Source organism: Poecilia mexicana, unplaced genomic scaffold (assembly GCF_051168715.1).
Source record: "Poecilia mexicana isolate PSO_F unplaced genomic scaffold, ASM5116871v1 scaffold_22, whole genome shotgun sequence".
Taxonomy (NCBI): domain Eukaryota; kingdom Metazoa; phylum Chordata; class Actinopteri; order Cyprinodontiformes; family Poeciliidae; genus Poecilia; species Poecilia mexicana.
Genome location: NW_028263391.1, coordinates 22,728,850 through 22,745,061, shown reverse-complemented (window position 1 = coordinate 22,745,061; position 16,212 = coordinate 22,728,850). Strand labels below are relative to the sequence as shown.

The 16,212-nt window shown below is 42.9% G+C and overlaps 1 protein-coding gene across 2 annotated transcripts in view; it reads right to left on the bottom strand.

The window, feature by feature from the left end:
- Nucleotides 1-4,451: 4,451 nt before the first annotated feature.
- cnksr1 (connector enhancer of kinase suppressor of Ras 1) overlaps nt 4,452-16,212 on the bottom strand; it is a 30,064-nt gene continuing 18,303 nt past the window's right edge. The window contains exons 7-21 of one of the 2 annotated variants that reach the window (XM_015007127.2): nt 15,264-15,323; nt 14,506-14,574; nt 14,273-14,398; nt 13,195-13,313; nt 11,096-11,241; nt 9,872-10,011; nt 9,761-9,794; nt 9,129-9,304; nt 8,977-9,050; nt 8,677-8,748; nt 7,854-7,924; nt 7,506-7,567; nt 7,333-7,417; nt 6,662-6,846; nt 4,452-5,521 (exon numbers count right to left, since the gene is read on the bottom strand). In XM_015007127.2, coding sequence (XP_014862613.2) covers nt 4,979-5,521; nt 6,662-6,846; nt 7,333-7,417; nt 7,506-7,567; nt 7,854-7,924; nt 8,677-8,748; nt 8,977-9,050; nt 9,129-9,304; nt 9,761-9,794; nt 9,872-10,011; nt 11,096-11,241; nt 13,195-13,313; nt 14,273-14,398; nt 14,506-14,574; nt 15,264-15,323 — 1,962 coding nt within the window. In that variant the 3' untranslated portion in view covers nt 4,452-4,978. Of the gene's footprint in view, nt 5,522-6,661; nt 6,847-7,332; nt 7,421-7,505; nt 7,568-7,853; nt 7,925-8,676; nt 8,749-8,976; nt 9,051-9,128; nt 9,305-9,760; nt 9,795-9,871; nt 10,012-11,095; nt 11,242-13,194; nt 13,314-14,272; nt 14,399-14,505; nt 14,575-15,263; nt 15,324-16,212 lie in introns of both variants that reach the window. The other variant, XM_015007126.2, reaches the window with a different exon arrangement.

Genomic DNA, 16,212 nt, shown 5'->3' with positions numbered 1-16,212 from the left:
GTCAGCCGGAGACCAACGGGACTCACTAGAAAGACCTGGAGACCCTGGAGGTCAGCTGGAGACCAACAGGACTTGCTATGAAGACCTGGAGACCCTGGAGGTCAGCCGGAGACCAACAGGACTCGCTAGGAAGCTCTGGAGGGACCATCAGATTAGAGTCTGACGGTCTGGTGACGAAAGAGACCTGAGTTCAAAGGCCTCAAGTTCCCATGACACCGCAGTCCTGCGGGCCATGGGTTCATAATCATTCATGAACCTTGGAGCCCTCATCACACTTCTTTATTTGGAAGTACCATCTTTCAACCCAGTCCTTGAGAGTGTCTGTTTGGCTTTTTCTGTTCCAGGGCGGTTTTCATCTGCTCCAGGGTGGCTATTTCCCGCTCCAGGGCAGTGTTGTCCCGCTCCAGGGCAGTGTTGTCCCGCTCCAGGGCGGTGTTCTCCCGCTCCAGGGCTGTGTTCTCCTGCTCCAGGGCGGTGTTCTCCCACTCCAGGGCGGCGTTCTCCCGGTCCATGGCGACAATTTTCCACTCCAGGGCGGTGTTGTCCCGCTCCAGGGCGGTGTTGTCCCGCTCCAGGGCGGTGTTGTCCCGTTCCAGGGCGGTATTCTCCCGCTCCAGGGCAGTGTTCTTCTGCTCCAAGGCAACTATTTTCTGCTCCAAAGTGACTCTTTTCTGCTCCAAGGCGATGTTCTCCTGCTCCAGTGCGGCTGTTTCCTGCTCCAGTGCAGCTGTTTCCTGCTCCAGTGCGGCTGTTTCCTGCTGCAAGGTGGCTAGCTTCTGCTGCAGAGCGGTGTTTTTCTCTCTAGCTAAAGTCCGTTGTATTTTCTCATTCTCGGAATCAGAAGTCGAAACCTTACTGCTCTGATTCATTTTTGATCCTTTTTGTCTTTACAAATCCAAAAACTGCTCAATGTTTTCTTGTATTGGTTTGCTAGGATTTGCCTTTTTATCTCAAAAAGCTTTCGTTTTCAATCTCTTGTCAGGAGACAACCCTTCGACTTGCTTCTGCAATGGTTATGACCGTAGAATTCAAGAGCGCAGCTTTGTGTTGCATCACTCTTTGTGACATCAATTTGTGTGATGTCACAAATTGATGTCACTACCTCAGCAAAACAACTTGAAAACTGCTGACGTTTGAATGAAAACAAACTTTACGGCTGAATGCAGACAATGGCCACCAGCTATTGTTTGCAATAGCTGGTGGCCATTGGAGAGAGTTCTGCTGGTAATATATCACAAAGGCTGTCCTGCGTGCCACTTGTGGACGTATATGAAGTCAGCCGTTAGAATGTGAGAACAAAAAACAAGGTTTTCTTCGATACTCGTCAGAATCAAATCGAACCGAGTTTGTGCAATTAATCTCAAAATTTCAGATTTTTATTTCTCACAAGTTTTCACCTTTTGGTTCTCCGAAAATTCCATGTTTTGGATAGAACATTTCTGAGGCCAATATCAAAATTTCTGATTTATTTCTAGCAGATTTTTGATTTTAGGAGCTCAGAAATGTTATTGATTTTTTTTTTTTGCTTTAAAAAATACTGAGATTAATTTCACAATTTCTGATTTTTATTGTTCAAATTTACTCATCGTTCTATCTGAAATGGTTCTAAGATGTTGTATTATTCAGCAAGAGACAAAAAAAGTTGTTCTTCTTTAGGAGAAGAACAACTTTCCGGTTAATTTCCGGCTTAACAGTGGATTAAGCCGGAAATTAGCGGCTTAATCCACTGTTAATTTTTTTGGGCCTGATTAACGCACAAGCTGTCAACAAAGTTCACAAATGTGTACTGAACAGACGTTTTTTTCACACAAACCTGCCAATAAAGGAAGTAAAATTTGGAGCAAATATTATTGCTGATCCATATTGGAGTCTTGAAAATGTCTGTAAAATAATCCTGACAAAACAAAGCTTACTGTAAATATAAATTGAAAAATGTTGCAGTAAGAAGTATGGATTTGTGGAGCTTTTTGCCTTTCTGTACATTAGTTTTAGTCAGAAAAAGGCTGTAGCCATGTCAGAGAACCAGTGTTAGTTTTTAGATGAGGCTGTTGGATGCTAAATGGTTTTAGACACTGGATTTCCTGTGTGATATTTATTAGCAAAAATGGAAATGAGATGATCTGATGATGTACTTGTGTTTCTTTAAATGTCAGTCTTATATCGCTGAGGCGATCAGCGATGAGAGTAAGTGGTGATCAAGATTGTTTAGTTGTGTTTTTATCTGTTTGTAAATTCAATAAAACATTTGCAATGTGTTACGGGCGGCAGCCGAGGGAGGGGACCCTGGCAGTCTGATCCTCGGCTGCAGAAGCTGTGAGGTTTTGGCTAGAAATAGTTGGCCTCACCTCAACGCATGGCTCTGGTTCTGGAACCAGTCTCCTTGAGAGGGGCTGGACGTACTTCCACTCTGGAGTTGCCCACGGTGGGAGGCGCAGGGCAGGAGTGGGCATATTTGTTGCCCCCATCTTGGCACCTGTACGTTGGGGTTTACCCCAGTGAACGAGAGGGTACCCTCCCTCCGCCTACGGGTGGGGGGACGGGTTCTGACTGTTGTCTGTGCTTACGGGCCAAACAGCAGTTTAGATTACCCACCCTTCTTGGAGTCCTTAGAAGGGGGTACTGGAGAGTGCCCCTCCTGGGGACTCCTTTGTTCTGCTGGAGGACTTCAACACTCACGTGGGCAATGACAGTGAGACCTGGAGGGGCGTGGTTGGGAGGAACGGCGCCTCCGATCTGAACTCGAGTGGTGTTCTGTTGTTGGACTTCTGTGCTTGTCACGGATTGAATGGTCTCAATGGACCATGTTCCGTGCCTCCATTGTCGAGGCAGCATATCGGAGCTGCGGCCGCAAAGTTGTTGGTGCCTGTCGCGGCGGCAACCCTCAAACCTGTTGGTGGACACCTTCGGTGAGGGATGCTGTCAAGCTGAAGAAGGAGTCCTATCAGGCCTTTTTGGCCTGTGGGACTCCAGAAGCAGCCGATGGGTACCAGCAGGCGAAGCGACATGCGGCTCAGGTGGTCGCTGAGGCAAAAACTCGGGTGTGGGAGGAGTTTGGAGAGGCCATGAAGAAAGACTTCCGTACGACTTCAAGGCGATTCTGGTCCACCATCCGACGTATCAGGAGGGGGAAGCAGTGCAGCACCAACACTGTTTATGGTGGGGATGGTGTGCTGCTGACCCCAACTGGGGACGTTGTGGGTCGGTGGGCGGAATACTTCGAAGACCTCCTCAATCCCACCAACATGCCTTCTGTTGAGGAAGCTGAGCCTGGGGACTCTGGGTTGGGCTCTCCAATCTCTGGGGACGAGGTCGCCGAGGTGGTCAAAAAGCTCCTTGGTGGCAGGGCCCCTGGGGTGGCAGGGCCCCTGGTGTGGCAGGGCCCCGGGGGTGGCAGGGCCCCGGGGGTGGCAGGGCCCCGGGGGTGGCAGGGCCCCGGGGGTGGCAGGGCCCCGGGGTGGCAGGGTCCCGGGGGTGGATGAGGTCCGGCCGGAGTTCCTTAAGGCTCTGGATGTTGTAGGGTTGTGTTGGCTCACGCGACTCTGTAATATTGCATGGACATCGGGGGCAGTTCCTCTGGATTGGCAGACTGGGGTGGTGGTCCCCCTGTTCAAAAAAGGGGACCGGAGGGTGGGCTCTAATTACAGGGGGGTCACACTCTTAAGCCTCCCTGGTAAGGTCTATTCAGGGGTCCTGGAGAGGAGAGTCCGTCGGATAGTCGAACCTCGGATTCAGGAAGAGCAGTGTGGTTTTCGTCCTGGTCGTGGAACACTGGACCAGCTCTACACCCTCAGCTGGGTCCTGGAGGGGGCATGGGAGTTCACCCAACCGGTCTACATGTGCTTTGTGGACTTGGAGAAGGCGTTTGACCTTGTCCCTTGGGGGGACATGTGGGGGCTCTCCGCGAGTATGGGGTATCGGGCCTTTTGATGCAGGCTGTCAGGTCCCTGTATGACCGGTGTCAGAGTCTGGTCCGCATTGCCGGCAGTAAGTCGGGCTCATTTCCGGTGAGAGTTGGACTCCGCCAAGGCTGCCCTTTGTCACTGATTCTGTTCATTACTTTCATGGACAGAATTTCTAGGCGCAGCCGAGTTGTTGAGGGGATCCGTTTTGGTGGCCTTAGGATCGCATCTCTGTTTTTCGCGGATGATGTGATCCTATTGGCTTCATCAGGTTATGATCTGTAGCTCTCGCTGGAGCGGTTCGCGGCCGAGTGTGAAGCGGCCGGGATGAGGCTCAGTGCCTCCAAATCCGAGGCCATGGTCTTGAGCCGGAAAAGGGTAGAGTGCCTTCTCCGGGTCAGGGGGGTCGTCCTCCCTCAAGTGGAGGAGTTTAAGTATCTGGGGATCTTGTTCACGAATGAGGGAAGAAGGGAGCGGGAGATCGACAGGCGGATTGGGGCAGCGTCTGCCGTGAAACAGGCGCTGTACCGGTCAGAAATATACTTGTATACATTGGATCTAAACTCTCTTTATTCTTTCAAACCAGCATGAAGAGTCCTTCACTGCTTCGTTCACAGCTCATCCAGACAGTCAGTCTGATGAAGAGTTCATCAGCAGGAGGTGAAGTGAAGTTCAGACAAAAGAGCTGAAAAAGCTTCGACCAGCAGCTGCAATGCTGCTGGAAACGTTCCATCAAATGTTTTTCATTCATACCTTTATTAAGGTCCTGTGAGTTAACCAATAAAAACAGTAATTATGGGAAAATATTTACACAACATATCAAAAAGGCATGACGTACAAGAAAATGTTAAAATAATGCAAAATCTAATATATTTCAGAATTTCATAAATATGTGTTTAACACTTGGCAGATTTTGTTTCTCATATAACAATAGAATAAAGTCTTTAAGGACGCAGCCTTTGATTTAGAGGCAATGTTTAGAGATCCTGGACGCAAATATCAGAACATGCGCTCCTGTTCGACAGCTCGGTGGAAAACATTGGGCAACAACAGACGGGCTTTACTGAGCCACTGAGGTTCTAGATGTAGAAGTAATGATCACCAGCGTCTCTGCTTTCTGCATTTTTGCGCAGCTGATTGTTTATGGAGTCTGACAGCGATCCCAGAGAGAGTTCCAGCACCGGGCTCGACTCAGGACTCTGAGTTTCCCGCGGGATCTCCAGGAGAACATCAGACGGCTCCGCGTCGACGAGCTGCTCACCGTCGCTCAGGCTCAGTCTGTACGCGCCCTCCGTCTCTGCAGCCGCTGTTTCCGTGGCAACCGTTTCCAAGGCGACGTCCTCAGCAGGCGTGTCCCGCGCCGGAGCGACGTCCTCGCCGCCCTCTGCCGGAGCAACGTCCTTGCTGCCCTCCGCCGGAGCGATGTCCCTGCCGCCTGCCGCTGCAGCGACGTCCTCGCCGCCCTCCGCCCGAGCAACGTCCCTGCCACCTGCCGCCGAGGCCAGCTTCTCGATTTCTGAAACCAGCTCCTCGTTCTGATCCTTCCACCGCCGGTACTTGGACGCGGTCAGGTCCGAGTCGTCCAGGAGCTTGTTGATCTGCAGCAACTCGGCTTCTTTCGCCTGCGAAGGAAAGTGGCTTTAGTTTTCATGCAGCTCTGAGCCAAAATGCAAACATGCCTGCGAGAAACAGGTAGAAGTTTCTCCACCTCAAGCTCAGTAGAACGGAGGTGAATCCTTCTGAGCTCTGGTTTTTAACGTTAAAGTGTAAAAATGTCCAGATCCCCAACACACCTGGTCAATTTACTACTTCCATTGTCGTTACCTTTAGAATTAAGAAGCGTCACATCACCAAACTGTTTCAGAAAATCATTTGGGCGATAGCTTCTAAATAATCAAAACTGCATTCATATTTTTAATTAACATCTTTGAATAAACACATTTGCTTTTATGGCTTTGATTTGCCTTTTTATGATTGCTAATTTACACCACTATTAAACATTTCTTGTAATTTACTTTTAATAATATGTTATGTATGTTTACCCAGGTGTGTGTGACTTGTTCTTTATTTTTTACCATCAATCTGTCAAAGAAATGTAGCCTTCGTGGCTAAATCTGGTTTATTTACATGGTTGTTTTAATATAGTCACATTAATTAATATGCATTGTTCCTTATGAAATAAACAGAGATGTACCCATCCACTTCTTTTGTTTTTACTTCCAATTACGACTGAGGTTTAGTATCAGCCGATTCTGATCCGATACAGAAGAAAATGTTGAATTGACTTAAAACATTTCTTTTTTTAAAAAAAAAAAACCCAGACATAAATGTACTTAATTACAAATTTATTTGGTAACTCTGCACTAATAAGGCACACTAAACACACAATGATTTAACGAGTGATTTTGTAAATTATAATAATTTAATGCAAAGTTGGCATTTTAATGGACATTCAATGCAACTTTTAGAGCAACTTTGCATTAAAAGTGTCATTATTTACCGAATGACACTTCATGACAACAGTCATAAACATTCATAAAGATTTCTTTATGTTCATGACAGGTGTTATGTCATGTTTATGACAGTGTCATGTCAGTCTTATGCACACCCCTTCAAATAAAGTGTTACCGAATTTTTTTCAATATCGGAGTAGATACAGATATTGCTGTTGGATCGGTGCATCTCTAGAAGTAAACAGAAGTAACATGAAGTAAACTACATTTGATGGAATGATTATTCTCGGGGTTGCTGTCCTCTCTCACCTTCAGCGTGCTCTGCAGGGCCCGCAACGTGTGCACCTTCTCGTTGATGACCGGGTTCTTGTTGCGTCGGATGAACGACTTCCTGAAGTGGTCCTGCGTGAACGGCTGCTCATGGCCAATCAGAGAAACGCCTCCTTCCTTCAGGTTGTTAAACATCATCCCCATCTCATCCACGGTGCCACCATCTGAAAAACAAAGACACACAATATGACATGAAAACATCTAACTTTCCATTTGTAATGAACCAACAAAGAAAGTGAAATGACTTGCACTACAAAAACACAAAACCTTTACAGAGTGTTTTCGTTGTAGTAAATATCTTAGTACACTTGAAATAAGACAAAAATAATTTGCAAGTAATTTTTCAACAAGTTATATTAGCTTGCTTTTAGTAAGTAATTCCTTAATATTGATGAAAAATTACTGGTTTCATTGGCAGATTATTTCACTTACAACAAAATGTCATATTATAAGTGAAATAATCTGCCAATGGAACTGGTAAATTTTCATCAATATTAAGAAACTATTGGCTTAAAGCAAGTTCCTACATCTTGTTGGAAAGTTTTGTCTCATTTCAAGTGTACTAGGATATTTGAACTAGACTAAAGTATTCGGTAGGGTTTAGTGTTTTTCAATGTGAGTGGCCAGGCCCTGTTAGGCCATATTTGTACCTTTGCTGCCCTCTGTTGAAGAAGTCGGTAATGGCGCCTTGTTTATCTTCCCCTTGGGTCGAGGCAGAGTGTTAGACTGAACTTTCTGCTGCACACACAGAAACACACATTAACACCATCAGCAGGTCGAACTGCATTTATTTTTGCTGCTTTGACTCTTTAATTGCACCAACCTTGTTTTTCCTGCGAGATGAAGGAGACGATTCGCTCTCCGATTCAGTTTCGCTGTAGCATTCTGTGAAAACATCAAAAGGCTGTTGAAATAATGACATTACCTTAAGTGTTCGCTGTTTTCCCATTATTGTTATCAACCAGCTGCCTGGCAACCACAGCAACAGCAATTAGGCTTCTTTCACTGTTAACCGTTAACATTTCATAATTCAGAAACACGATTATGTGTTTTCCCACTAGTGCTGACACTGCAGCCTCAACAAGCATTACAGCTACAGACAACAAACACTTAGAAAACGGAATAAAACATATTTTTGCTTAGAAAAGTAAATGGAAAAGTGTTGAGCTACCTTCTTCATTATCTGGACCTTTCTGGAGCCTCTTGTGCTTCTGTATGGCTGTAATCAGACTGTTGATCCACCTGAAGAAAAATAAACATTTTTATATCTAAGTTACGGTGCACTGGAGAAATATTCACACTCCCTTAACATTCGTCATGCTGCAGCCTTAAACATCAGTGGATTTTATTGAGATTTTATTTAACAAACCAACACAATGATGAACTTGATTGTGATGTGGAAGGAAAATATTCTGTGCCTTTATATAATTTAACACAATATCTGAAAACTGTGTTGTGCATTTGTATTCAGTGAATGTGATGACAGGATAATTAGCTTTACAAATATGGCCCCAAATACATGTGAAAAAGTGCAAAAAAAAAAAAAAAATTCTTTTAATTTCACAATTATGAGCCACTTTGTTTGTTTGGTCTGTGGCGAAGACATACAATCTCATTAAATACAGTGAATCAACTGATCGTAACATTACAAAATGACCAAAACAGCAGATATTAATACTCTTGCAAGGCACTGTAGGTTGAAATATTAAAAACAATGTTTTATTGTTGCTATGAAATCACACCTGTAGGGGCCGTTAAAAAACTGAAACTGTTTTTGTAGGAGAAAGAGAATCCATTAAGGGCAACAGCAGGGGGCAGTGTGCGTCTGCACCCAAAACAATATGATCAAATGCTGCTGTGAGTGAAAAAAAAATAAGCTGATAGAGTGGATGCATGAAATATATTTTATTTTTCTGCTTATTGACATTACCCAATCAATAAACACAACAAGTAAAAAAGAAAAAGTTGTGTTGGATGTTCTGTTTCCAGCTTACTTGCTCAAATCGGTGGCGGAGTCAACGGCGAAGAAGAAGTTCTGAAATTTCTGATGGGTCATTTGGAAAACGCTGCAGAACAAAGATGGAGGGATGAGTCACATGAAACACATAAATCCTAATTATTCTCCTCTGTAAGATGACGAAACATTTCAGTTTGTCCAAAATAACAAAAAGAACCTGAGATTATAAAACTTCACTTTTATTCTGGAGCCTTAAATGCATAGATCACTAATCCATCAACGTCAAAGGAAAATGTCACAGGTTTGCAATCTGATCCACCATGGAAGGAATACTCACTGTTTTCTCTTGTGCTCTCCACCACCCTCTAAGCTGTAGCTGGATATATTTAGGAGACCCTCAGCTTTTTCATCCTGAAGAAAACACAAAAATCAGATTAACGATGTTAAATGTGCCAAAAGTGCATTGTGTTTAAGTTTTTTCTCTCCTACCTGTTGGGTGTTGTACCAGTACAGATTGGGTCCTTGCAGAACAAACCAGAAGCGCTGCCACTTCTGGGTGATGAAGACACTGCTCTCCTTCCTCTTTTTCCAAAGCCAGCCGTCACAGTCGGGATGAGACAAATCCCGGCAGGAGACTCGGCGCCGGCTCAGAGCTGTCGACATTCCTGGGAATCCACCACAAATACAACAGAAAAGATGAGTAAATTCACCATTAAAGCCCTTAAAAACATTTATTTTCAACTTTAATGTTGCTTTTCATCCATTTTTTAATCTAATAGTAATTCAGTATAATATCTTCAAAAAGTTATTCTTCTACATCTTTTAATTTGACTTAAATAATCCTTAAATGTTTATTTTGTAGTTAAATGAAGCAATGTTTTAGCACTATTAGTGTTCAGTGCAGAAGTATTCATACTGCTTAAGCTTTTTCATGTCACATAAAAACTACAAACTTCACTAAACTTTATTCAATTTGCAAATGATACACAAGGTGGCGCATAACTTTGAAATGGAAGAAACTTTATACAGTTTTAGTTGTACATGCAAAACGGTTTCTGTGCATTGAGAGGTACGAATACTTTTGTTTTGTGTTTGTTTGCTGTTTGATCCAAAAGTCTTACCTTTCTTAGAGCTCTTCTTGGTTTCCTTATTCGACTGAAAAGAATAATCAGGAATGTTACATGTTTTATCACTAGATCTTTGACTTTGATGAAAGTGAAGCGTCCTCTCACCGTGTGCCCCACCATGTCTGGGCAGGAGCTGACGCTGCTTCTTTCTGAGCTAAACTCAAAAGGCGAAGGGCTTCTTGGTGACGGCGAGCGGTCTCTCATCAGATTTGGAGAGAGCCTCGAACCATCCGAACTCTCAGCCACTGTAATAATAATGAGTTGAGTTCACAGTCAATAACTCAAGGTATTACACTTTTTTAGATAATCACTTCAATTCAGTGAGAATTATCAGCAGGGAGTGTCATCCTCATAAGCTTAATAGGTAAACAATCCTGATTTTTATTTTTCCTCACATTTCAATGTTTTATACTCATTTCTTATTTATTGTTCTTATTTGTTCATTATTTTTATTGGTTGAGGCATTGCATGATTCCCTTCACTTTTGGATGCTGTTGAGCTGGAAGGCTTATCTTTTGTTTTTACTTTTGCACAGTTGTTGTGATGTGTAACCATGGCAACATGGCGTTGTTTATTACAGGAGGAGTTAAAAAGGAGGCTTCTTGGATAGAGAGCAGGATCAAAGTAGGAAGTTCAAACCGTCTCTGCTCAGCTTTTTAACCATGAGACCAGGCAGAGGTTTAAAGAGGAGTGGCAAAAGCAAATGAGGTGGATTAGCAGAGTTTGTCAACAACTATCATCTCTGCTGCTGTTAGCATGTCATCACAGTCATGAAAAGACAGTCGTACAGCAACAGTCTTCAGTCAGAGGCCAACACTGACTGCTACTGGAGCTCCTGTATGACCACAGCATCAAAATCCACGACTCTTTGAAGATTTAAATATGAGTTATGATGATATTTAATTTCTGTTTGAGATGAGTAAAGTATTTTTGAGTTGATTTGAATTACAAATATGTGTGGCAGGAACTGCACACCTGCAATACTCAGGTGTGCAGTCAGTCTGCAGACTGACTGCACACCTGCAGCAATATATTTATTCTAAATTTTGTTTCTGTAATGCTTTAGTAACCAAAGAACAGATTTGCACTTTTCCATGCCCAGGCTCGTTTGCTAATCACACCATCTTGGTTTCTGGTTTAAAAAAAGCGTTCAGAAACAAAACTGAGCTCAGGTGACACTGTTCCTTCGTTTTGATTGGCTACATCCTGCAGAGTATTAGAAATGCCACCAACTATTGTTGGGATATATTTTGTGTTCATCCCAACTTATTGCTGAAAGTACAATAATTAAAAATAAATCACCAACATACTGAGGGATTTCTTAAATACCTGACGCCGGCAGAGGAGACAGCCGGCCCGGACGGTTCTGAAATGCAGCTAAAGTCACGGTCCTCTCCTGCTCCCTGTCAGAAGGCAACTCAGACTCTTCCTGTCCCATAGGCTGCTGTTGAACCTCTGGCCCATGAACGGCCCGCCTGCAGCACAACACAAACAAGAAGCATTCTTAGAAACCAGGCGGGGATTCTGGGAACTTCTAAGAAGTTAAGATTTTTCCAAAAACCAACAAGAAGTAATAATAGTGGGTACCATGTGATGACAGCTGTCAGGAGAACAGACCACAGTCATTTAAGTCAGGTGTCATGTGATCCTGATTTAACACTGATTGAAGGAAGCTGTGTTTAAACAGACACTGATGCAAAGCCAAACTTCTTCTGCAGAGATCAGATCTGACTTTACACGCCTGTAGTCTGAAATGTGGGTCTGCAGTGCATCACCTCTCACTCCCATCGTTTATCTCCCTGCGCTCGCTCAGCCATCATTTCTCATGTTTGCTTCTTCTCACTTTTTCCTACAATTTTTCTTCTTTCGATTTTTCGTCACCGTTCTGAAACTCACTCAGATGCTGGTCGGCAGCTTCATCTATTATTTCGCTCCCGTTTCCAGAGAAAGTCGGCTTGTCGGTGGGCTTGGTGGAATTTATGGCATTTGAAGTGACGTCACGTTAAACCCTTTGGGTTCAGGCAGATTAAAAAGGTCAGCAGAGGATGTGGGAGGTTCTGTTCAACTCAGTAAATCTGTGATCACTTGGTGAACAAACCTGGTTGTCTGGATGTGGAAATGAAATAAGATTTATGTCATCTCCCACAGATTCATTTGTTTTTTTTCTTGTATTTTGTTTTAGCAACAAGTGTTTATAAAATCCCTCACAGATTTAAGAGGTTTTATGTTTTTTTGACTCACTTAAACATGTCAGACTGTTAAACAGGTTTTTATAATAGACAAAATGACCTTCGGAAACACAAAAGCCAGTTTTCTGGCTTATTTGTATCGTTGCCAGGATTTTACGCTTGAGCTGCAGATCTCACAGCTTTCCCAGTTACCAGGGACTTCCTGGCTGCTTCTCTGATTGATACTCTCAGATTTAGCTGGATTGCCATGTCTCGGCACTTTCCAATTTCAGATGATGGATTAAAAAGAGCTCTGTGAGATGTTCAAGGGTTTAAACTTCTGATTTAAACTTCTCCTGAACTTACTGATGGGTTTGTTGGTCTTCATGATACGGTTTGTTCTTCTGAGAAACCTTTGAGGATTCACAGATTGGTTGGATTTATTCAACTATGCATAGGTGATTTCTTGGTTTCATGAGTGTCAAACTCATTTTCATGTTCTTCAGGGCTGGTTGTGCCAGAATGTATTGATAAAACCCACTAACAAACTCTTAAAATATTTTTAAATAGCTGATTCTACAACTAAGTACATCATAAAACCTTTCTCATTGATCAGTCCATCCAGGATTTCGTGATTTTTTTGCAATCAAAATCTCTGATTTTGTGCTGCTAATGTGGGAATATTTGCAAAGAATTGCATAATATTTAATATGACGTTCAATGCGACATTTTATTACTTCTCATATTGATCTTGAATTATAACTTTACATCAAGTTACCCTGAGACAGCTGTGTTGTAAAAATAAGAAATATCGCCACCTGCAGGTGTGAATATGCATCAATTAAACTCAATAATTTTTACAATTTTTGCAGAAAATTTTAAACTCAGAGTTTAAATTTATGCTGACTTTGCATAATTTTCTGCAATTATGGAATCATGAAAAACTGAAGTTTGAACTGATTGCAGAAATTTGGCATCTTGAGTCCAGAGGGCCACTAAAAGAGTTGTGGCGGCCAGATTTGGCCCCTGAGCCTTGAGTTTGACAAGCTGAAGAGTTGCACTGGATTTTATTCAGGGTTATCAGGTCAGAGTGTAGAGAGGTTGAAAAAAATTCAAGCCAAACCTTCAGCCATTTATGCTAACATTTGGTGCGGATCTTTTGCATAAAACACGAATAAACCCATGGTACTGTGTTGCTGACATGGCAACAAGTGAATGTGTGTGAATATTTTTAGAGTAATTTCTTATTAATAATCCTACCTAAATGACAGGGATCTGACAGAAGCTGCTACTCTCTCAAATATGGAGTGCCTCTGATTCTCCTCTTTGTCCTCCGGTTCTTCTTCCTCCGAACTCCCTCGTCTCTCCTCTTCCTCCTTCTACGAACAAATGAGACCAAATCCAAACATGTGAGTGTGCACATTAAAGCCTGTGTGCGTCTATGGCTTAGCACAGGGTTAAGAAACAGGATGTCATGTGGACTGCGATGGCAGGTTCTGTCTGCACACACTGCGGTCGAGCAGATGAGGGAGGAACACGGTCACACAAACACAAAGTCTGTGAAAGTCTCGCTGAAAGCCAAGCGTCGTCTCGGGGCAATATGGGCTGAAACACGGAGCCGATTCACATCTTTCTCTCAGCCTGAGCCGCCAGCTAGATCCCAGATTATCATGGCGATGGTCACAAGGGGGTGTGAAGTGCACAGTGTGTGCGCGTGAACTTGTTCACTGATGCAGCGTTTCACTGTGGTGATCATAAACAAACAACAGTCGACATGGTGACGGGTTTAAGTGTTGGTGGAAACGGATCCCGAGTGGTGACGAGATTTTTTCCAAAGATGCGTCTCATAAGTGAAATACGAGAGCTGCAAAATATCAGCAGAAGAATAAATATGTCCTTAATTATGCAACGTCTGGTTTGGGTTTGATGCATATCAATATTAGAGAGGCACTGAGTTACATTACAGATCTGCTGCTGCATCAACCTTCAGACCTCTCAGGTCTTCTGGTTCTGGTCTGCGTCCCCAGAACCAGAGTCAAATGTGAAGAAGCAACATTCAGCTTCTATGCACCACAAATCTGGAACAAACTTCCAGAAAACTGCAAAACAGCCGAAACACTGAGAGCCTTTAAATCTAGACTAAAACCCAGTTGCTTTTGAAACATAATCACTGAAACATTAATCGATATTTTGATGTGTATCGACGGCAAAATGTAATGTTAACTGTGTGTTTTTATGACGTAAAGCATATTGAACTGCCTTGCTGCTGAAATATGCTACACAAATAAAATTTGAACTTGAACCTGGTGTGAAGCTTTGAGTGGAGAAGGTGGCTAACCTGCACAGGTGTGATCTGGATCGAATGCTTGCGCCGCAGCGAACCCGGGATCCTCTTTATGATCAGAGTCACTCCACTGGGATTCTCCCGCAGCTTCTCAATAAGTTTGGCTCTGCTCCAACCGACCTGATGGAGCAGCACAGATTATTCCCTCCTGAAGGTTTTTCTCTTTGAGCACAGGTCCAACATAAGTACAGGCGTATGGATCAAACTCCATGTGCTGCATCACTCACCACTATCTGGTCGTTGACTTGGATCACTTCATCACCAGACAGGACTTGCAAATAGGCATCAGAGGAAGGCTGCAAAAGGAGGAACAAGCAGCGTAAACAAGGAGCTGCTGCAACACAAAACCAGCTAAATGTAGCACAGAACAATCCCAACGACGCTATAAATCAATATCTGACAGCATTCATATTCCCAGCTTGGATTTATTACGCAACATTTAAAATGAGCAGTAATGTTTACAAATGCTACGCAGCAAGTGCCTGCAGGTTGTAGAGTCTACAGCAGACAGACGAGCCTTTGGCTGAAAATAATGTGTCATGCCTCACTGTCTTTAACAGGGCAGAGGAAACTGTGCTGTCACTTTGCTGTTTTTTTGTTTTTATCATCACCGAGGCCAGAGAATGAAAAGTGTTGTTGTTAATTTTCACTTTTCATAGCAAAAATGACAAGTGTTTGGCAAAACAACGACTAACCAAACACTAGCAGAAAAAAGAACAAAAGTGTTCTTTTGATGCAAAACTGAGTAACAGACTGGATTGCAGACATTGCTCGTTATCGTCTTCTTTTCTAACATCGGTGGCTTTTTTAGCAAGGCACTGATGTAGGCAGCTGGGTAGTTCAATGTGGGGAAGACCCCTCTGGACGCATCTTTAGCTGCAGTTAACCCCACTGGCTCAGAGGTCAGGAGGACCACGGAGTCACACACTGTTAGGCGGCTGCATCAACGTCCAAATGGGAGGAAAAGCAAATGTGTGAACCTGACCTCAGCAGCCGTTCCCGTCACGTAGTGGTTGCTGGAGCTGGTGGATGTTATCTCGATCCCCTGAGAGAAATGGAAACAATAAAAATGCTGTGCATAATTCAGAAAGATAAAATAACTTGTGCGTCTGCACAGAGTGAATCTGCACAAGCAGCTTGGACAGAAGCAACACAACCATGATGCTGCTGTCATAATTGGATTCTGTGGAAATATCGATGTTTGTTCATCAGCTTGTCGTCACTAATCACAAGTTAAATTACAGAATCAATACATATCTAATGGCGATGGAAATATCAATGGATAAAAACTGTTTCATTCCTGTATTTACGATATTCTGATAAAAAAAAGCAGTACATAATATATACTTCTGTTATTTTTTCCACATTTTGTAATAATCTTTAACGTGTGACTAGGATAGGTTTGAACTTTAAGTTTCATTTGTGTTTCTGTTTTGGATCATTTCTTTGGATCTTGCCATGTTTGGTTTTTACTTTGTGTTTGATCATTTATTCATTTAACATTTGTGCCTTTGGACTTGTTTCTTTAGATTAGATTCCCTCCTGTTTTGTAGTTTCCTCCCTTTGTTTAGTTCTTTGTTCCTTTAGTTTTCTGCGCTGCTCCTCTTCCTCAGCCTGCTCCTCTTCCTCCGCTGTTTTCCATTCTCCATTGATTCGTTTTCTTTGCTGCTTGGTCAGTTACTCCTCTTCCTCAGTACATAAACTGGTCTATCCTCATAGCTTTATAAAACACAGAACTTTAATGGATTTTATGAGGATTTTATGCAACATATCAACAGAAAATGTATTAAAAAACAAATACTAAATGACCTCAGAATGATTGTGATGTATATTGAGTATCAAACATAAATTAACTCATCAAAATGCAATTTATGGAGGTTCATTTTAGTGCTGGGCAACAACTCAATAACTAATTAAGGAATAAGACATGTTAA